At 45.3% G+C, this 22,470-nt stretch overlaps 1 protein-coding gene across 2 annotated transcripts; it reads right to left on the bottom strand.

Annotated features, from left to right (window-relative positions):
- Positions 1–3,493: 3,493 nt before the first annotated feature.
- Positions 3,494–21,976, bottom strand: LOC104215867 ((6-4)DNA photolyase). 2 transcript variants are annotated; one of them, XM_009765811.2, is made up of 15 exons: positions 21,902–21,976; positions 21,448–21,767; positions 7,400–7,471; positions 7,150–7,230; positions 6,780–6,959; positions 6,642–6,713; positions 6,422–6,508; positions 6,242–6,340; positions 6,085–6,168; positions 5,448–5,534; positions 5,265–5,336; positions 5,070–5,183; positions 4,622–4,709; positions 4,447–4,542; positions 3,494–3,908 (listed from the first exon to the last, which is right to left on the bottom strand). In XM_009765811.2, exons 1-15 carry the CDS (start codon positions 21,945–21,947, stop codon positions 3,724–3,726), a joined length of 1,683 nt encoding a protein of 560 aa, XP_009764113.1. In that variant the 5' UTR covers positions 21,948–21,976; the 3' UTR covers positions 3,494–3,723. The 2 variants fall into 2 exon arrangements, with proteins under 2 accessions (XP_009764113.1, XP_009764097.2); XM_009765795.2 differs by having other exon boundaries at positions 21,876–21,963.
- Between the last annotated feature and the right edge of the window lie 494 nt (positions 21,977–22,470).

Raw genomic sequence — 22,470 nt, 5'->3', positions numbered from 1 at the left:
CTTCTAGCGCTGTCGCCCTCGCCAAAGCTGACACTCGAGCCCCCTCGGCTCTCTCCAACTCGGCCACCTTCTTTTTTAGCTCAGCCACTTTATCCATTCATTATGCGCTTAGGTCGGCGACTGTGGTGGCATTTTATTCAAGCTCGGCTCGCAAAGACAGCACCTTCGCCTGAAGATCTTCGCACGCCGCCGCAACCCCCTTGCCCAATTTGAGCTCCTCATCTTTGGCATTGAGTGACTCCTCGTGCTCACTGCATCTGCGAATAGACCACAACTCCTCGTCCCTTTTCGCCGACTCTTCCCTAACGGATTGGGTATTACCGCCTGCCCTAAGATATGTGTGCATCTCATGGCACTTGTTGCAGTACCGGCGATACTTCGCGACCATTTTCAGAAAGACTTCGACCTCGGTCTCGGCCCTACGAGCACTCTCGATCTCCAGCATGTAAGTCTAAAAAAAGAGAAGAATAAGAGGGGAGGAGTCAACAAAAGCAAAATAGCACAAAACAAAGAAAATGGCGAAAGGAAACTCACCCTCAAGGCCATCCCGGCCACGCCACGTGACAAAGCGAAATCATTGATCTCCCGAAGAGATTCACTTTCTGCGGTGGAACACAGAAGGTCAACTTGAGGCAACAAATCCACCGTGTCCTCCAACAGGTTAAAATCCGAGGGAATCTCGAGCATATGAGTAGGACCTTCCGCCCTCACATCGACCCTGGTAGAGCCTTCCTCGAACATCCTCATGTCCTCAGGAACAATGTCGGAATCCGACTCGTAATCATCCACCACCACGCCCTTCAATCTCTCATTGGCCGAAGAGGGAGTGCGGCCCTGCCGAGATGACGATGGACCGCTCGGAACAATTGCGGTAGCCCCCGAACTCTGTCCCCCTACCACAGTGGTCTCTTCCACAATCAAAATAGGCATCGCCTCCGCACCCAGGTCGGTGTCACCGCCCGCTTCAGATACCGCCGAAGTAGGGTTGCCTCTCGAGGGCATCTCAACCAAAGATGCCCCCTCTGACAACTTCCGCCTCTTTGACAGTGCCTCTTCGCCACTGTTACGAGAAGGTCCGTCCGTTGAAAGGACTATGAGAATTGAAGTGCATGACCGGGGAGCAACTTCCAAACGAACAGGTCCAGTCGCAGACGTGGTCTACGGAGCAACCGAACTTTGGGTGCTCTCATCCGCAGTTGCCTTTGGAGCGGGCCGGGCAGAGGAAGTCGGCTGGCAGAAAGCAAGCACGAGATCCCTCGCCTTTCTCACTCTTCCCGACCTGCCAATGAGGAGATTCTATCAAACAAAGATAAGGTGAAAGAAACTACGGAGCAAAGAACAAAGAAACAGACCACGACGAGCAAACTCACCAATAAGAAGCTTGCGCCCAAACTTCTCATGGAAAGATGCCCATTCGCGAATCCCCATCGTATGAGGGAGAATCGTGCTCACCCACTCTCGAATATCAACAACTAGCGGAGGAGGTACTCTCTCGGCTACAAAAAATAAAAACAAACCCTCAATAAGGTCATTAAAGGGATATAACCAACGACCGTTTTAAGAGAAATACATAAAGTAAAAAGAAAGGAAGACCTACGGGCGAAATTCCACGTCTCAGGAAACCCTGCCGGGTTCGACACGACATGCTCTATTAGGACGTAGAAGAAGCTCTCCCAAAAGCAGCGATTTGCCTTGTCATCCATCTTCACCACCAAGTTCTTGGCTCCTCGGTGACGCAGGTGAATCATCGTACCCCTAACAAAATGGGGGGAGAAGAGATGAAGCATGTGTCGTAGAGATATCCCTCGGTCGGCCAGCTCCGCGTACTTAATGAGCATAAGGAAAAGCTTGTACGCGTACGGAGAGAGCTGCCGGAGACACCTCATAGAAGCGGCACAAACCACCACCAATGAAGGAAGGGGGAGCGTGTAACCGATGATAAAGGGGTACGCATAAACTGCGCAGTAGCCCGTGTGGTGTATATGTATTATGTCCTGATCCGCCGGAACCAATTCAATGTGATCAGGGATCCCCATTTGGCTTTGAACGTCGTGAGCGCCGCACATCTATCGTAGAAATAACGGGTTCCGGCTCATCTCCAGCAAGGCTATTGAAGTCAGTCTCTGCCTTCCCTGGGCGGGGAACCACCTCATCTACCGTCGGAAAACCCTCGTCCTCCGCCATCTCCGCTCCCTCTTCGATTAGGGGTAGATCATTTTTCGGCACCGGAGCACCAACAGCTCTATCGGAGTTGGAAGAAGCACTAGCCATCTTTTCTTTGATTAAAAGAGACGAGAATGATAAGGGAAAAAGGTAGTGGTCACAGCAAATCCTAACGGAGGCAGAAAGAAGAAGAAGAAGAAGAAGAAGAAGAAGAAGAAGAAGAAGAAGAAGAAGAAGAAGAAGAAGAAGAAGAAGAAGAAGAAGAAGAAGAAGAAGAAGAAGAAGAAGAAGAAGAAGAGTTACAAAAATCTCTCTTGAGCGATTAAGAAGCGTGACATTCAAATGAAAGATTCTCCCCTATTTATAGGGATATGAATGCCTTGAGCAGGAAAACCAAACGACACCATTTAGAAAACGGAAAGGGCATGGGAAATGACTCAATGCATAGAAAACATGCGCCATAATGACGCATGAGAAGTATTAATGACATTCTGAACTGATGTCACGGTCTAACGCAACTCTAGAAACGTCACGTCGCTACCTCACCATGTGGTGCTCGTCTCTCGCATAAATCGTTCAGATTTCTCCTAATTTTTGACTCAACAGAGTCCGCCCATCGAGCTCGCCAAGAGACTACCCCAACGGGCGGAGGGACTAACTGTATGGGTCAAAATTTGACCATACAAGAATCAGCGTTGGGAGAGACGGCAAAAAGTTATTGGGGACTGTCGTATCCACACCACGTTGTGACGATACACACCTCGGCCACGTCGAGATCACGTATTTAGAACGTCTGAGAGGAGAATTGGATATTACGGCATTTCAAGGGGTCAGCCCGTAATATAGTCAAATGACTTAAGTACTCTGGTTAATGACCGTTGGGTAAGGGAGAAGACCTAGTATATAAACTAAGTGAGAAGAAGAAGCAAGGGGGGAGAAAATCCAAAGATAGGCATGCTCTCTGAGAAGAGGAGGGATCTTCATCTTTTGTCCATAAAGGAGAAAGAAGCAAGGAAGCTCAGATCCTTCAACATACATCGTTAGTCTCATCACATCAAATGAATGGGGTTCTACCTTGTTAAAGATCGGTGACCTTTTCCATTCATGTATTCTTCATTGTTGTTTAATGTTATGGAATCGCCAACCTCTTCTTATATAATGGAATTTAATCAATATTACAGTTAAATCTTATGCTTGCTTTATTAGCTTATTCATATCTTCTATCTTGGATCTGGAGTAAATTAGCATTGGCTAAGATTTACCTAAAGTCTTCTTATTTAATTAGTTTAACAAGAAGCTTAACATTTTTTGGTCAAACAAGGACGCCATCTTTTGTACTCTAAATATCGCATATACCAGAGGTATGCCCCTTTCTCAATAATGTTAACTATAATCTCCTGGCATATACAAGATACAAAGGATTCCTACATTTGAACACACTTGGAATCATTTTTATGGAGTGTAATTGAAGGAGAATGTTTCCTTTGTAGTTCCTATAATTGCTGGTGCACCTTGCTGCAAATCTCGTAGAAACCTGACTATGGCTTTGATGATGCAATCTTAGCAAATTAACTTCTGTTTCTTCTTCCTGGAAATGGAATCCACAATTGCAGATTCATTGTCGTTTTTTCTTCTTAACTTGTTCAAGTCTTCCTCACTGACCCGGCCATTCAGTTTTTTGTTCAATTCATACGCTTCACCAAGTCTCATCCGACATTCTTTGCTTGCAGAATCATGGGAAACAACTGGCACAAATGAAACACTGAATCAATATATGCATAGTTACATATTTTACCACTCATTCCTACAAAGTGAACTATAGATCTATCGATTAGGAAATGTAACTATAGTTGCTTAAAGCGGGTAAAATATCACATAGCACGGAGACAGGAAATCAAGAATAAATACCAGAATGAGCAAAATCCATCACAAACACTAGCTACGACTAAAAAATTTCAAGATCTAGAAGCCAAAAGTCTATGAGAATTCAATTAGGCCGAAATAACCAAGAGTGAATCAGTTCGGGAAAAAATTAGTTACTATAATGTGGAACTTTGGGATATAGTATTGTTTTAGGCATGTTTGAATTACCAAAATGAAAGAAATAATAGTCCAATCTATGTTGCTGAATCAAAATGCATGCGCATCCTTCTGAAAAAAATAAATCTGTGTATCATATGAAAGAGCATATGATTGCACATAATATAAATATAATGGGAGTCGAACATAACAAGTTTGAGTGTCAGATGGATAGCCTGACTGCAAGAAGCAGAAATAACTGACCGGGGTTTGGATAATCTAAGCCAATGATGCATCTTGCTTTACGCTGGACGCTTAAGGGAGCAGTCCAAGGCTCATATATGTACTCCTTTGGCATATCTGTCAATGAATTTAGATTTGCCAATAAGAGAGATAAAAGGAGAAGGAATTGCAGCATAAGAAAATCAGTTCAACGTACCCTTTAAAACAGGGAGAAAATGCCTGATATAGTTCCCGGCAGGATCATATTTCTTCCCAAATGAGGTTGGTGAATAAATTCGATGGTACTGAAAAGTAAACCCCAATGGTCAGAATATTTGAGGTCATCCAGGACAACTGATCGAGACTACAAATATAAAACTATGCACTTCCTATGTTAAACTCTTAGGATCGCCTGATTACATTTACTCAACATTAAGAACCACCTGATTCTTTTTAAAGTCTTATACTGGAACAAATAAAAGACCAGTATACCATTCAACTGCTTAATTTCGTATAATGTGATCTTTGGGATAACTATATTCTCAACATAGTGAATCTAATTGATGCATTTTTGTGACCAATGGTAAAAAATATTAAAACACCAGCGCAAATGTAGAAAAGCACTCCTCATAAACAACATAGATGATTCACAAAATAACATGCACCTGGTAGAAAAATGAAGAGCATGATAGCCATAACCAGTTTCCGTTGTTGATTGCCCAATCAGAGTCAATAAGCAGTCTATCGAAAACATCACGCCCTTTCTCCCAATGCACAAACTATCAACACAACACTAACTAGTAAAAAATGAAGAAATTATTCAAAAAATTAACTTTTACCCCAGAGTTGAAGTGATTTACCAGATCCCCACGAGTTAAAAAGCAAGCAACACTGTGTCGAGCAAGATGGTGCATCCAACCACATTTCCGGAGCTGAAACATTGAGAACAAAGATCAGATAGACTAACGATATCAAATCAGACAAAGAACCTCCAATAAGTATCTCTCAAGTATAAACAAAATAGCAAGGTCCAGCGATCTAACCTGGGCCATTATGGCATCAATCCAAGGAAAGCCCGTTCTGGAATCTCTCCAAGCAGCAAGCAGTTCGTCATCATTCTTCCAAGGGATCTGTTGGAAGGTAGAGAATTATATATACATATTCCCACTATAATTTAACAAGGAAAACTCAGGCCAGAATGAGATAAGTCAAGTATAGTAAAACATCAATTACTACAACATTAGAAATTGTTTAAGAAATTGAAACAATAACTAAAAGATTCGGTGAACAGACCAATATATAAACCAATAACAAATTAACATTCATCAACAAAATCATCAAGCTTCGACTTTCCATAAGAAAGGTAGAACACATAAGTACCGAAGACAATAAGCTCAGTCATCGTCAAAGTACTCTTGAAAGCACAATAGAATTTTATAGATGCTGTTGTAATTATAGATAAGGGACCAAACTAAGAGCGAAACAAAAATTGGAGAAGGCAACATCCTAGAGATAGTTCACTCTCAAACTTCAGATAGACTGAATCATTAAATCAGAAAAAACAAGAACATAGAAATTCACATGATAGGAACCTAGCATTATATAGAGGAATATTCAACAGCATAAAAAACGGATTTGAGGAACATGCACCAAGTCAAAGAAGAAGATTGCTGTCATCACCTGCTTGCATATTCTGTTACCCTTCATCTGATCAAAATTAGGAGTCCCGAAGGAAACTGTGTAGAAAAAGTCACGCCATAACAACTGCAGTAGTTGATGAAATTGTAAGTTACTTGCGCGTATAAGAGCTCTGAACACGAAACAACAGGCAACCTACCTGTCCAAGAAGAGAAACAGGCGGAGATGTATGCTTTTTAACACTTTTCTGAATGTCCTGAATGCACTGGTAGAAATATCTGGAAGAGAGACAACCAAACTTCGAAAGGAATGTGAGGGTAAGAGATTAGAATATTTCAGAATAGCAAGTACTAATTCTATTAGCCTGTGTCCAGCTCACCTTTAAGTAAGGTGATAAAACTGTTGTAGCTGGTTTCATAAATGCAGATGGATCACCCTTGGGTTTCTCAAAATTTGCCACCCATTCCTGCAGCAGGAAATAAGCAGTTCCGTTGTATTAGCAAATTGGTACAAAAGCCAAGGAGAATACATAAAACAACGGAGAGATTTGAGCTATCTATTGCATAAGGCTACATTTTGTATGCTAAACATTGAGACACCTTGTTTGCAATTGATTCTCTCAATCTCTTCAGTGCTTCTGATTCTCCACCTTTAAAAGGAGTCCGTTCGTCCTGCAAACAGAATTTGTTATATGATGTACACCAAAAGGACTTCACCAAAAATCTCATAATACATACCTCGTTTAAATCTTCATAACCAAGTTCTTTGACAGTTGGAACTCCTGACACCGCAAAATTTCCAGTATTTCCAATAGGAGGAAGAGAAGATATTGTTGTTGAAAGAGGGGTTGATGCCCAAGATGGTTGCCCAGCCAGTTTAAGGAAAGACTGATAAGTCAGAGGTGGGGATCCCCCATTCTTTGTAGACAATCAAATAAAATTGATCAATATGGAATCTAGACCTAATGTCATTCCACACTAATTGCTTTTTTCAACAAGAAAACAGAAGACCACCCTTTTATCCATAAACGTCTTTTCCCGGAAAATAAGCAGTGTGGTCCTCTGAGATTTCTGAAGCTAGTTTTTAACTCATATGTTGTGTACATACCTTATTTATTATATCAGCAGGATTGTAGAGGGTGTGACTCACAGGAGAGAAAATCTCTACACCAGCTACAGAAGCGTGGTTCTGTGGAGCAAAAGTAAATGTTCTTTAGCCAAGAACCAAATCATTCATTATGTGACCAAAAAGCTTCTTAATTTAAAACTTATCTAACCAACCAAGAAACACCTTTTGGGATCTGACTAAGCTTGCCTTTAGGAAATTAAACCTTTCCTCAATTGGAAAGAAATTTTACCTTGACTTTTACATCCAAAGCTTGATAGTAGGGCTCCGTGTCGTACTCAAAGCAAAGCTTTCCTATGCTCCACTGAAAGTTATGCAAAGATTATACAAATCAATGGCTAATAAAAGTACTGGTGCTCCAACGAAGAAAAAAATGCTTACAAAGTTACATTGGTATAATGCAATTTGAAAAAGGAAACAAACCCCCTGAAAGGAACCAGTGTCTTTCGTAGGATATAGCGCGGATTCAATCAACAGTTTGACTCTAGTTTCAACGTTTCATGGTTCTCCAAGACATCAAAGCATACACATAACTGACTTTCTTAAGTAATATAGATCAATTGTATAACTAAACAATGGAGTATAAGTAGATCTATTGAATTAGCCATAGCTGAACGGATCAATGTGCTTAAAAAGGAACAACTATGTAACTGGAAAAGTAAAAGATATAAAATTATAAGCTTATCTAAACTGTCATGTCCGACTTATGATGTAAAACTTCAACTGATAAACATCTCTTAAATTTCGTTCCATAAATGACTACTGTATGGGTCCAAATTTGACCGACCTCAACCTATGATGAGTACGACCAACGACCGAGTACCTTTGAATCGGCGTCCCGAGGGAGACGACCGTAAGGCAAAAGTAGAAATTGTACGACCCTTGTAGAAATGTAAGCCCATTAGGAGACATTAAGAATATTCCTTGTATTTTTAGTTCTTATAATTCCGAATGTTTTCTCTCTAGTATATAAGGGGGAAAACAGGACCTTGCAAGGGGAGAGATTCTGGAAAACTTATCAATCTCGAACAAAAAGAAAACTTGGCAACTCTCTTCTCTTTACTTACTATTATTCTAGAGACTATTATCTTCAGCTACGATTTACCCCTTCATCTTTGATTGATTTGTCTAAAGGTCTGTGGGGATTTCTATAGCTGAAACCATAGTTCTCATCTAGATCCCTGAAAGTGATAGTTACTTTTCTTCAAACTTCGTATAAACCAACAATGGCGGGAAAGGAAGCGAGGCTAAAGGCGGTAGCAGATGCCTCGAATAATCTCCTGAACTCCCTCAACGAAGCCAGCAGAGAAGACAATGAGAATGCAACACCAAGCGCAACACCGGAGGGAGAGATCTCACCTCTTCCACACGGAGATCTAACGATCTTACGCGAAAGGGGAACCTCAGCATCCACGGCGGGGGAAGCCCCACTTGCAGTCAAAAGGCTACTAGAAGAATGGCTAACGAGTGCTTTGAGCAACATGCTCGAGAAACCCACTCAAGGAGATGTCGAAGACGTGCCACCTACAGAAATCACAGCAACCGCCGACGAGCCAAGCGCTACACGAACAGGTAACACCCGCACTGTTACTAATGCAGGTGACGATGCACTCATGGACATCTTAAAGAAAATGGAAGAGATGGAAAATGAGAACAAAACACTCCGCGACCAAATGAAGGAACATCAGGAGAGGGTCGATAAAATACCGGGCGCTCCGAAGCTATTACCAAAATGCGACGTGGGCCGATTCGTCGAACAGCCATACAGCGAAGGGGTTGCTGCTCATCCTATTCCAAAGACCTTCAAGATGCCGCCATATTTGAAAATATATGACGGGACCACGGACCCGGAGGACCAACTAATCCATTATGTTACTGCAGTAAAGGGCAATGATCTGTCAAAAGAACAGGTACCGTCTATGCTGTTAAAAAAGTTCGGCGAAACTTTGACAGGGAGAGCATTGACATGGTACTCCCAGCTACAGCGCGATCGATAGCGACGTTCGAAGAGATGGCGGATGAATTCGCCACCGCCCATGCAGGAGCGAAGAAGGCCGAGGCTAGGGTCAACGATATCTTCGCCATCAGGCAAACGACGAGCGAGAGACTTCAGGATTTCCTGGACCGATTCAAAGTAAGGATGAGTCTACCGAACGTGTCAGAAGGGATGGCAGTAGCAGCCTTTCAAAATGGGTTAAACAGGAACGGATCAAAGGCGACCAAAAAACTGCTCAGTAAACTCATGAAGTACCCCCTACCACATGGGAAGAAACCCACAACACATATTGCACCGAGGTAAGGGCAGACGAGAACGACCTGAACGGGCTGCTTCAGCGATTAACATCAGTCCAGACCGAGACAAGGAGAGATCGACGTAACGATGGGCGAAGAGATCAACCACGACGTTTCAATCGAGAAAGGCATCAGCCCCTATATCCGTACATCCAACTCGACGTCATGCCACGACACACGTCACCCCTCCGAAACGAAAGAGGTATGCCTCCACTACTATCCGCTCATATTTTTTATGTCTCCCCTTCAGAAATAGTGTACGCACTGGAGAAACTGCGCACGAAGGTGCAGTGGCTGCAAAAGATGAAATCGGATCCAAGCACCAGGAGGTCGAACGTCCTTTGCGAATTCCACCAAGAAAGAGGACACAAGACCGAAGATTGCATAGGTCTGCGACAAGAAGTAGTTAGGATGTTGAACCAGGGGTACCTGAAAGAACTGCTAAGCGATAAAGGAAGGGCCAACTTCGCTCGAGGACGCGACCCATCTCAAGGACCTCCAAAGCCACCATCGCCAGCGCGTACCATACAAATGATCATTGGCGGCGACGATGATACAGTAATCAACCATGTGAAGTTCACTACCACGCACAAACTCAAACGGACAGTCGCTTACGAACGGTATGATGACCTCGAAGATAGTATCATCTTCGATAAGTCAGATACCGATGGTTTGTCTTTCCCTCACTACGATGCTTTGGTTATAACTTTACGCATCGTTGACACCGATGTAAAAAGAATCATGGTGGATGACAGAAGCGGCGCGTGTATTGTTCACCCACGAGTTCTCATGCAAATGAGGCTCGAGGATAAAATAATACAGCGTTGCATAACACTAACGGGTTTTAATAATGCAGTAGAGCGGACACCCGGAGAAATAGTGTTGACTGTCCTAGCATGAGGGGTCACCCTAAAAACAACACTCCACGTCATGAACCAGGAAACGGTCTACAATGCCATCATAGGGCAACCATGGATACACGCCATGCGAGTCGTCCCCTCAAACTTCTATCAATTGATCAGATTTCCCGCCCCATGGGAGATATTCAGCATCCGAGGCGAGCCACGTACCGCCCAAGAATGCTACCGGATCGCCCAAGATTGCACACACACCAAGCAGCTAAAAGGGGTAAGCGCGGAAGCATAGCAGTCAGCCATGTCGGGCACCAAACCCGATATACAAGTAGAGGCCATCAAAGATCCTGACATTGTAGAAGCTTGCAGAGCAACCGTGGAGGACCTTGATCCCGTCCAGTTAGATAACACTGACTGCACCAAAAAGGCCTATGTTGGACACAACCTCTCGGAGCCAGGTAAGTATCGTGAGTTTTTAACTAACAACGCCGATTTGTTCACTTTTTCCCACTTAGATATGTCAGGAATCCCAAGGGAGATCGCCACACACAAGCTAAATGTCGATCCACTTTATCCGTCGAAACGTCAAATGAGGAGGAGGTTCAATGTCGCGATCAATGAGGCGGTCAGCGAAGAAGTTTATAAATTACTCGCCAACGGTTCCATCAGAGAATCGAAATACCCCCAATGGGTCGCCAATGTGGTCATGGTCAAAAAGAAGAATGGGAAGTGGCGAATGTGTGTCGACTTCACCGATTTGAACAAAGCATGCCCTAAGGACTCTTTCCCGTTACCCCACATCGACCAACTTATCGATGCAACAGCGGGACACGAACTGCTGAGCTTCTTGGACGCATACTCCGGCTATAACCAAATTCTAATGGCTGAAGAAGATAAAGAAAATACCACTTTCATCACTCACCGAGGTACGTACTGCTATAAGGTGATGCCGTTAGGGCTAAAGAACGTAGGGGCCATGTATCAAAGGTTAGTCACCAAAATGTTCAAAGAACAACTTGGTAAGACAATGGAGGTTTACATCGATGACATGCTAGTGAAGTCGGCAAAGAAAGGAGATCACATTGGTCATCTGAAGGAAGCCTTCAAAATACTTAGGCAGTACGGAATGAAACTGAATCCCGAAAAGTGCGCCTTCGGCATGACTTTTGGAAAGTTCCTCGATTTCCTAGTGTTACAAAGGGGAATCGAAGTCAACCCGGACCAAATCAAGGCCATCGACGCAATACCGGAAATACTGACCAGCAAAAAGTAGGTGCAGAAATTGACTGGACAAATAGCCGCCCTATCAAGGTTCATTTCACGATCCACAGATAGATGCCATAAATTCTTCAATGTACTAAGGAAAGATCACGGGTTGCAATGGAATGATGAATGTATTGACGCCCTGAGAAAGCTGAAAACGTATCTATCCTCGCCACCACTGCTCGTCAAAGCGGATCCAGATGAATGCCTACTGGTGTATCTAGCGGTTTCCGAAGTCGCGGTAAACGCGGTCTTGGTCCGTGAAAATAAAGGTATGCAATCCCCGATTTACTATATCAGCAAAACTTTAATCGATGCCGAGACGAGGTACCCTCACCTCGAAAAACTAGCTCTGGCACTAGTCGTAGCTTCACGGAAGCTTAGACCGTACTTCCAATGTCACCCCATAAAAGTGGTAACAACCTTCCCTCTAAGGGGTATCCTACACAAACCCGAACTGTCGGGTAGATTAGCCAAATGGGCCATAGAACTAAGCGAGCACGACATAACGTACCAACCGCGAACTGCCATCAAGTCGCAGATGCTCACGGACTTCGTCGCTGATTTCAGCACGGAAATATTGCCCGAGGTAGAACAGGAAACACTCCGCACTTCTACACGTACCGACCTCTGGGTCCTCTATACCGATGGTGCCTCTAATGCCTCGGGACTGGGACTCGTCCTCGAGGTCCCTACAGGCGAAGTAATTCGCCAGTCCATACGATGCCCCGAGATGACTAACAACGAGGCCGAGTATGAAGCTGTGATTGTAGGTTTGAAGTTAGCCCTCAAATATGGCGCTCGATGACTCGTCCTCCACTGCGACTCTCAACTCGTGGTGAATCAGGTCACCGGGACTTTCCAAATCAAGGAGCAGAGGCTACAAAGATACCAGTCAGAAATCCACAAACTACTGCCAGAATTCGACGAATGTCGGCTCGACCAAATACCCAGGGCGCACAATATCGAAGCAGACGGCCTCGCTAAACTGGCTGCGGCCACCAAGAATATCAACAAAGAAACGTGGTCACCCTACTTCATTCCGCAATAGACCATGTCGAGGTACATTCTATAAACTTAACTTGGGACTGGCGTAACCGCTTCGTAGCCTATTTGCAGGATAGAACGCTCCCGCAAGACAAAAAAGAAGCCAAAAAACTCCCGGTACAAGCAGCCCGGTACAGCCTAGTAAACGGCGATCTCTACAAAAGAACGTTCGGTGGCCCCCTAGCTAAATGCCTTGGGCAACATCAAACAAGGCGAGTACTAGAAGAAGTACACGAAGGGCACTGCGGCGCCCACACAGGAAATCGTGCCCTCATCCGATGCCTCATTCGCGTCGGATACTACTGGCCCACCATGAAAAAAGAAGTCGCCGACTATGTCAGAAGATGTGCACAATGTCAAAAGTACGCCCCTTATGATACACCAAACAAGGGAGCTCCTTCATTCTGTTACTTCGCCATGGTCGTTCATAAAGTGGGCAATGGACATAGTTGGCCCCATCCCAGCAGGACGAGGTAAGGTACGTTTCCTTTTGGTTTTAACTGACTACTTCTCTAAATGGGTGAAAGCAGGTGCATACACAAAGATACGCGAGCAAGAGGTCATCACCTTCATATGAAAAACATTATCTGCCGTTTTGGCATCCCCAAAGAAATGAGCTACGACAACGGACGTCAGTTCGTCGGAAAAAGAACGACCAAATTATTCGAAAAGTGGCGCATCAAACGAATACTCTCCACGCCATACCACCCTGACGCCAATGGTCAAGCCAAATCCTCCAATAAAGTAATATTGAACATATTGAAGAAGAAGCTTGAGGAAGCTAAAGGGCTATGGCCTGAACTACTACCGGAAGTATTATGGGCATACCGCACTACGCCAAAAACCAGCACAGGAGAAACGCCATATTCACTAGTCTACGGGACCGATGCAGTTATACCCGTTGAGGTCGGGGAGCCCAGTTTGAGATACTTCAATGAGAGCGGAACAGGCAACGACGAAAGTAGGCTACAAGAGCTGGATGAAGTTAAAGAACGAAGAGACATGGCTCACATAAGAATGGTAGCCCAGAAGCAGCAAGTAGAAAGATACTACAACAAGAAAGCCAAGGTGCGATCACTCAAAGTTGGCGACTATGTCCTCAAGGCCAAAACGCAAGCGTCAAAAGACCCTAATCAAGGAAAATTGGGAACGAACTGGGGTGGACCATACAAAATCGTAGCAGCAGCAAACAAAGGAGCGTTCCAGCTAGAAACAATGGGGGGGGGAACTACTCCAAAACAACTGGAACGTCGCCCATCTCAAGTATTTCCACTTCTAAAATAAGGCGTCACCTAAGTCGTACTCTTTTTCCCTTACCCGGGTTTTGTCCCAATCGGGTTTTCCCAGGGAGGTTTTTAACGAGGCGGCAAGGGGGACGCCTTAAGAATCGACATGCTGTTCATTACCTCGACCCGTCGATACGACCTCCGGATCAAAGTAATGAAGGGACTACACATAGATAATCGAATCTCCATTGTATGAACGGAATCAAATCTCCATTATATTTACGAAATAAAATCTCCATTGCATGTGCAGAACCAGATCTCCACTAGTCGACATGTGACGTCTTCCAACGGGAATACGATCAAATCTCCAAAAAGTATAAGTTCGACCTCGTTCGAACTACGACGGGATTCTACTTTGACGACAGTTCGAAGCAACATCCTAATGGCCAAGGCCATCGAAAGTATAAGTTCGACCTCGTTCGAACTACGACGGGATTCTACTTCGACGACAATTCGAAGCAACATCCCAATGGCCAAGGCCATCGACGAAAGTATAAGTTCGACCTCGTTCGAACTACGACGGGATTCTACTTCGGCGACAGTTCGAAGCAACATCCCAATGGCCAAGGCCATCGACGAAAGTATAAGTTCGACCTCGTTCGAACTACGACGGGATTCTACTTCGACGACAGTTCGAAGCAACATCCCAACGGCCAAGGCCATCGACGAAAGTATAAGTTCGACCTCGTTCGAACTACGACGGGATTCTACTTCGACGACAGTTCGAAGAAACATCCCAACGGCCAAGGCCATCGACGAAAGCACAAGTTCGACCTCGTTCGAAACAACATCCCAGTAGCCAAGGGCATCAACGATATCACGCATGCGGTAAATGCAAGAAATAAATAAGCCGACAAAAGTAAATTTCACATTACAGCAAAATATCATTTACATTTGCCCCTACAAACGGGCCCAAGTACGACCCGTGCAAATATCCCTAAACAAAAGCAAATACTACGGGACCGATGCAGTTATACCCGTTGAGGTCGGGGAGCCCAGTTTGAGATACTTCAATGAGAGCGGAACAGGCAACGACGAAAGTAGGCTACAAGAGCTGGATGAAGTTGAAGAACGAAGAGACATGGCTCACATAAGATTGGTAGCCCAGAAGCAGCAAGTAGAAAGATACTACAACAAGAAAGCCAAGGTGCGATCACTCAAAGTTGGCGACTACGTCCTCAAGGCCAAAACGCAAGCGTCAAAAGACCCTAATCAAGGAAAATTGGGAACGAACTGGGGTGGACCATACAAAATCGTAGCAGCAGCAAACAAAGGAGCGTTCCAGCTAGAAACAATGGGGGGAAACTACTCCAAAACAACTAGAACGTCGCCCATCTCAAGTATTTCCACTTCTAAAATAAGGCGCCACCTAAGTCGTACTCTTTTTCCCTTACCCGGGTTTTGTCCCAATCGGGTTTTCCCGGGGAGGTTTTTACCGAGGCGACAAGGGGGACGCCTTAAGAATCGACATGCTGTTCATTACCTCGACCCGTCGATACGACCTCCGGATCAAAATAATGAAGGGACTACACATAGATAATCGAATCTCCATTGTATGAACGGAATCAAATCTCCATTATATTTACTAAATCAAATCTCCATTGCATGTGCAGAACCAGATCTCCACTAGTCGACATGTGACGCCTTCCTACGGGAATACGATCAAATCTCCAAAAAGTATAAGTTCGACCTCGTTCGAACTACGACGGGATTCTACTTTGACGACAGTTCGAAGAACCATCCTAATGGCCAAGGCCATTGACGAAAGTATAAGTTCGACCTCGTTCGAACTACGACGGGATTCTACTTCGACGACAGTTCGAAGCAACATCCCAATGGCCAAGGCCATCGACGAAAGTATAAGTTCGACCTCGTTCGAACTACGACGGGGTTCTACTTCGACGACAGTTCGAAGCAACATCCCAATGGCCAAGGCCATCGACGAAAGTATAAGTTCGACCTCGGTCGAACTACGACGGAATTCTACTTCGACGATAGTTCGAAGCAACATCCCAATGGCCAAGGCCATCGACGAAAGTATAAGTTCGACCTCGTTCGAACTACGACGGGATTCTACTTCGACGACAGTTCGAAGCAACATCCCAACGGCCAAGGCCATCGACGAAAGTATAAGTTCGACCTCGTTCGAACTACGACGGGATTCTACTTCGACGACAATTCGAAGCAACATCCCAACGGCCAAGGCCATCGACGAAAGCACAAGTTCGACCTCGTTCGAAACAACATCCCAGTAGCCAAGGGCATCAACGATATCACGCATGCGGTAAATGCAAGAAATAAATAAGCCGACAAAAGTAAATTTCACATTACAGCAAAATATCATTTACATTTGCCCCTACAAACGGGCCCAAGTACGACCCGTGCAAATATCCCTAAACAAAAGCAAATACTACGGGACCGATGCAGTTATACCCGTTGAGGTCAGGGAGCCCAGTTTGAAATACTTCAATGAGAGCGGAACAAGCAACGACGAAAGTAGGCTACAAGAGCTGGATGAAGTTGAAGAACGAAGAGACATGGCTCACATAAGAATGGTAGCCCAGAAGCAGCAAGTAGAAAGATACTACAACAAGAAAGCCAAGGTGCGATCACTCAAAGTTGGCGACTACGTCCTCAAGGCCAAAACGCAAGCGTCAAAAGACCCTAATCAAGGAAAATTGGGAACGAACTGGGTGGACCATACAAAATTGTAGCAGCAGCAAACAAACGAGCGTTCCAGCTAGAAACAATGGGGGGAAACTACTCCAAAACAACTAGAACGTCGCCCATCTCAAGTATTTCCACTCCTAAAATAAGGCGCCACCTAAGTGGTACTCTATTTCCCTTACCCGGGTTTTGTCCCAATCGGGTTTTCCCGGGGAGGTTTTTAACGAGGCGACAAGGGGGACGCCTTAAGAATCGACATGCTGTTCATTACCTCGACCCGTCGATACGACCTCCGGATCAAAGTAATGAAGGGACTACACATAGATAATCGAATCTCCAATGTATGAACGGAATCAAATCTCCATTATATTTACGAAATCAAATCTCCATTGCATGTGCAGAACCAGATCTCCACTAGTCGACATGTGACGTCTTCCTACGGGAATACGATCAAATCTCCAAAAAGTATAAGTTCGACCTCGTTCGAACTACGACGGGATTCTACTTTGACGACAGTTCGAAGCAACATCCTAATGGCCAAGGCCATTGACGAAAGTATAAGTTCGACCTCGTTCGAACTACGACGGGATTCTACTTCGACGACAGTTCGAAGCAACATCCCAATGGCCAAGGCCATCGACGAAAGTATAAGTTCGACCTCGGTCGAACTACGACGGGATTCTACTTCAACGATAGTTCGAAGCAACATCCCAATGGCCAAAGCCATCGACGAAAGTATAAGTTCGACCTCGTTCGAACTACGACGGGATTCTACTTCGACGACAGTTCGAAGCAACATCCCAACGGCCAAGGCCATCGACGAAAGTATAAGTTCGACCTCGTTCGAACTACGACGGGATTCTACTTCGACGACAGTTCGAAGCAACATCCCAACGGCCAAGGCCATCGACGAAAGCACAAGTTCGACCTCGTTCGAAACAACATCCCAGTAGCCAAGGGCATCAACGATATCATGCATGCGGTAAATGCAAGAAATAAATAAGCCGACAAAAGTAAATTTTACATTACAGCAAAATATCATTTACACTTGCCCCTACAAACGAGCCCAAGTACGACCCGTGCAAATATCCCTAAACAAAAGCAAATACAAACTAAGACTACACATCATCCCCAGCGGGGTAAGCGTCTTCATACCACGAATCTGAAGCAAGGTGATTCGCATCATCAGAGTTAATACCACCCGCGTCAGGTGTAAGGGGGTTGTACCCGCACGATTCACGAGCTGCACGAGCTTCAATATGCACAACCTGAACCTCCGCCTCAGTAGCCCTTCCATCGGCGTGAAAAGCCTTATACACATCAAGTCGAGCCTTCGCGTGGACCCATAACTCGTATAAACGACGGGGCACAACCGGATCGGCTGAGGCACGAGACGTAGAAGGCTGAGAATGTCGACTCGCATCCTCCGCCCTCAGCGAGGCCATTTGTCCGTTTAGTACGGTCAGCTCCGCCTCCAGCTCTTTGACACACCCTTCGAGCCCTGCAACCCGACGACTAGAGGCTCCCTTCTCCCCAATCAACTCCGACCTGGAAATGCGGAGGGCATCTTCCAAAGATACCGATTCAGAGATAGTTGCTGCCAGCTTATCAGTGCTAACGTTCAGCTCGCCCTTAAGCCCTCAATCTCCGCTGCCTTAGTACTCAACTCAGCAGTCAAGGCGGCCACCTTCGCCAGTAAGTCGACATTCTCAGCCGTCACCCCCGTGCTCAACTCGAGCTCGTCCTCCTTCGCCTTAAGAAAGGCCTCCAACTCACTGTTACGGGCGACAACCTTCACGAGCTACTCGTCCCTCTCCATCAACTCCTCTATTTTGCGCTCCAACTGATCCTCCCGCTGCTTAAGCCCCTCACGAAACACCTGAAACTTAGGTCTTGATGATAAATGTCGGACATCGTCCGGTGCTTAGCACGATACTGCTGATACTTGGACGACATCTTCTCATAAAGGCCCGTCCTTTTTCTCTCTCAATGCTCCCTCTCAATCTCCAGGACGAGGGTCTGACAAAAAGGAAAGGGCGGAAGTTAGAGACAAAATACAGAACGACGATTACCGCATCAATCCAACGACAAAAAGAGAAGGAAAGGCACCTACCTGTAGGGCCATACCAGCAACTTTCTGAGATAACTCCATGTCGTTCATCGCCCCAAGCATCTCGCTTTCAGGAGCGGCACACAGAAGAGCTAGGGCCGACGCCACCTGCTCGTTGTTCAGCAGCAAATTGTAGTTCCCCGGAACGACTACATGACAGTCGGATTCGTCCATCCTAACCTCCACATGGGTATTGGCGGCCCACATATTCATTAACATCCTCTGGGTTGATATCCGAACCTGAGTCGCCGCCCTCCGCACGATGCCCTCCAACATTAGACTATGCACCACCCTCAACAGAGCGCACCAAACTAGCTCCTGGTCCAACTCCTTCCACTTGGGGAGATCTCCCCGACAAAATGGCATCGGCCATGAATACGGGCACAGGGGCTGTCCGGGACGCCCTGCTGCCGTCAGTCAGTGTCTGTAGCCACGCCTTTCCTCAACTCCAGCCTCCTCCTTTTCCTCGACAACGGCTCGTCCCCGTAGAGGATTTGCCCAAAGGATGTGAAACCGGTACCGAAGAAGCATCTTCCCTTGCAGCCATAACTCGAGACGGGCCTTCCGATTGAATAGGTTGAGGATGACCCCATCAAACAGACTCACTTAAGACAAACTGCGTATCAGCAGCAGCAACGGCTTGTCGGAAGGCGGGGACTGGCGCCGTCCTCCTGGAAACTCCTCGAGCTGTCATCACAAAGGATCGTACCATTAAGCAAAGTCGCATGGTCAACAAAGTAGTAAATAAAATCTTTACCTGAGGAAACTTTAGGGCCATAACGCTACACGAAGGCGGGCCCGGTTCGAGTTTTTGTTGTATGAGGCAACAAGCGAGCTACCCAATCTCTGATATCCGCAATGGGGCGAGGTGGACGGCCCATAGCTGCAAAACGGCAAGCGAATAAGCTTTACAGTGAATACAGAAGAAAGAGGAACATAACGAATGACGGCACTTAAGTACTTGTGCCAGAACTTGCGGCTCGCCCGGTCATCCGTTCCAACCACCAGCCCTTTCGTACCACGAAGCCTCAAATGCACCATGGTACCTCTGAGGAAGGCAGGCGTGAACATGTGTAAAAAGTGGTGGACAGAAACGCTACATTCAGCCAACTCTGCTTACTTAGTCAATAGCAGAAGCACCTTGAGCGTGTATGGCAAAAGCTGTGCTGGGCAAACTTGGTAAAATCTACAGAATTCTTCCGCTAAGGGGAAGAGAGGAAGGGTGTAGCCAATTATAAAAGGGTACTCGTAGAAAGCACAGTACCCAGGTCTATGGACGTCCACGTAATCTCTCCCCGCTGGAACCATTTCTATATGAGCAGGAATGCCATACTTTATACGTAGGGCATCAATATGGACCTGCTCCGTCTCAGAAAATACGGGGTTCGGAGTAGGAGGTGGATCTTTGAGGAAGTCACTCCGGGATAAGGGGTGCCTCGGTAGTAACTCATCCACCGTAGGAGGGCAGTCACTCTCTTCTACCACTACATCTCCACTGTCAGAAGGAGGCGCCATGGATGACGGGGCGGCTTCAGTAACCTCTTCGCGAGAACGACGAGACCTCGGAATATATCGTTTAAAGGAGTATCAACACAAAAAGAGGAAGGAAAAGAAGCTTCAGGTGAAGAACGAAAGAAGAACAGAAAGATATGAGAGCAAGTGAGAAAGAATGAAAGAGGTCTTCAAGAGAGGAATGGCCAAAGTTTTTCAAAAATCAAATCCTTCACCTATTTATAAGATCGGAAGGCGCCAGAATCGAGGTGACAGCTTCAAGGCAGCGCAAGAATCGAAGCACCAAGCCTTCAGTCCCCGCCTCGAAAACCTGCGTAATGATGACGCACGTAAAGCTGACATCACTTCCCGGAGGAGTGTACCACACGATGCCTTGCTGAACACGATGACCAACTCCCATTGGCCACGTCACGTCGTTCCCGCGGGTCAAATTTCTCCAAAAGAATGCACGAGCTCCGCTCATCGAGGACGCATCCGGCTGCGACCCCGACAAGCGGAGGGACTAACTGTATGGGTCCAAATTTGACCAACCTCAACCTATGATGAGTACGACCAACAACCGAGTACCTTCGAATCGGCGTCCCGAGGGAGACGACCTTAAGGCAAAAGTAGAAACTGTACGACCCTTGTAAAAATGTAAGCCCATTAGGAGACATTAAGAATATTCCGTCGAATATTCCTTGTATTTTTACTTCTTATAATTCCAAATGTTTTCTCTCTAGTATATAAGGGGGAAAACAGGACCTTGTAAGGGGAGAAATTCTGGAAAACTTATCAATCTCGAACAAAAAGAAAACTTGGCAACTCTCTTCTCTTTACTTACTATTATTCTAAAGATTATTATCTTCAACTACGATTTACCCCTTCATTTTTGATTGATTTGTCTAAAAAGGTTTTAACATCTTTTGAGTCAAACAACTACTCCAACGCTTAGCAATCAGCATGCAAACCACTGACAACACACTTTCATCAAATATAGACCCAGAATCACATGGCAAGAACACACTTTGGTAACTCAAAAAAGTCAGAGAAATCACTGCTCTTTTTCACTTCTCTTAATTAACTTATTTTCCATGTGTTGGTAACTAATTTAACTATTAACTTTTACGTATGTGCTTCACCTGGACAATCATGCCCATATCCTAGACTAAAACAGTTAACTTGCTCGACACTTAGCAAACAACAATTAACTTCCAACTTAAACAGAGTTAAAAACCCGTAGAAGTAGGAGCTAGGGATTGATTGGTACCTCCTTCCAGCAGCGAGTTAAGACCTCGCCCGGGTCACCCTTGAGCACCAATAAGCGTGAACCTAGCTTACTGAGACTCAAGTCAAGATCAACTAGGCATTCAAGCAAGAACTGGATCCGGTTCAACCCGGCTTTGGAAGAACCGGGAGAGAATGCAGTCGGGTCGAGCTCCATGTAGTGTGGATCAATCACGAAAACCGGGTATAGAAACTTCGACCCTTTAGCTGCGTACTCCAGAGCTGGATTATCATGGAGTCTCAGTCCCTTCCTGAACCACATCAATGAGTTCGACCCGGAAGCCATGGTTGAGATAAAGTTGCCTGAAAACAGAGAGGAATTCAGCATTTAAATTTATTATTTAAAGGACAAAATGGGGGATCTTTATTTAAACGGTTAACGGGTTTCCCGCCATAAATGGGTTCTGGTACTTTTACAATGAGGGGTGTTAACTAACGTGAGCCGGGTGCTATGCGTTGGCGAAATGGCGAGCATTTGGTCATTTTTCATGAGGATGTTAGGGCTAGTACGCAACAAGCGTAAGTTAACATAGAACAGGGAAGCATTGGCTGTGAAGATGCCACGTCATTTGTTGGTAGTTCTAACGCTTTGGGCTTCCCGATGAGGTGGATTAATTTGGACCGATTACTCCCACCTTGCAGAGTTTTTTTTTTTTTTTTTGGTTTAATAGATAAACATATATTATATTAAAGGTTGTGTACAGAGCCTGGATGCCTATATTGCATCCTATTACATGCAGATGCATGTGCTAAAGTATTATACACAACTATAATACTACCACACCTAGGATAACCACTATTATACCACGTATTTACGATATTAAAAACGTAAGAGTGAGGCCTATAGTGACCCAAAACAAGTTCCTGCACTGTACTCTTTTCTTGCTCAAAAATTGATCATGCAAAGTCTGGGTTGTCGTCAAAAATACGCACCACCGATTGAATGTCAAAATTGCAGCCTTCCTTTGCTAGTTTATCTGCAACTCTATTCTGCTCTCTGTACGCA

The sequence above is a fragment of the Nicotiana sylvestris genome, chromosome 10 (genome assembly GCF_000393655.2).
Source record: "Nicotiana sylvestris chromosome 10, ASM39365v2, whole genome shotgun sequence".
Taxonomy (NCBI): Eukaryota; Viridiplantae; Streptophyta; class Magnoliopsida; order Solanales; family Solanaceae; genus Nicotiana; species Nicotiana sylvestris.
Note: the sequence above shows the minus strand (reverse complement) of the source record. Positions and strands in the feature narration are given on the sequence as shown.

Excerpts from the sequence above, each read along its gene's own strand:
- LOC104215867 (XM_009765795.2), bottom strand. The coding sequence starts at position 21,954 with ATGAAAAATGACCAAATGCTCGCCATTTCGCCAACGCATAGCACCCGG. Across the intron at positions 6,169-6,241 it reads CTGTTTCTCTTCTTGGACAG|TTGTTATGGCGTGACTTTTT; the intron begins GTAGGTTGCCTG and ends CAACTACTGCAG. Across the intron at positions 4,710-5,069 it reads GCTCTTCATTTTTCTACCAG|TACCATCGAATTTATTCACC; the intron begins GTGCATGTTATT and ends TTTACTTTTCAG.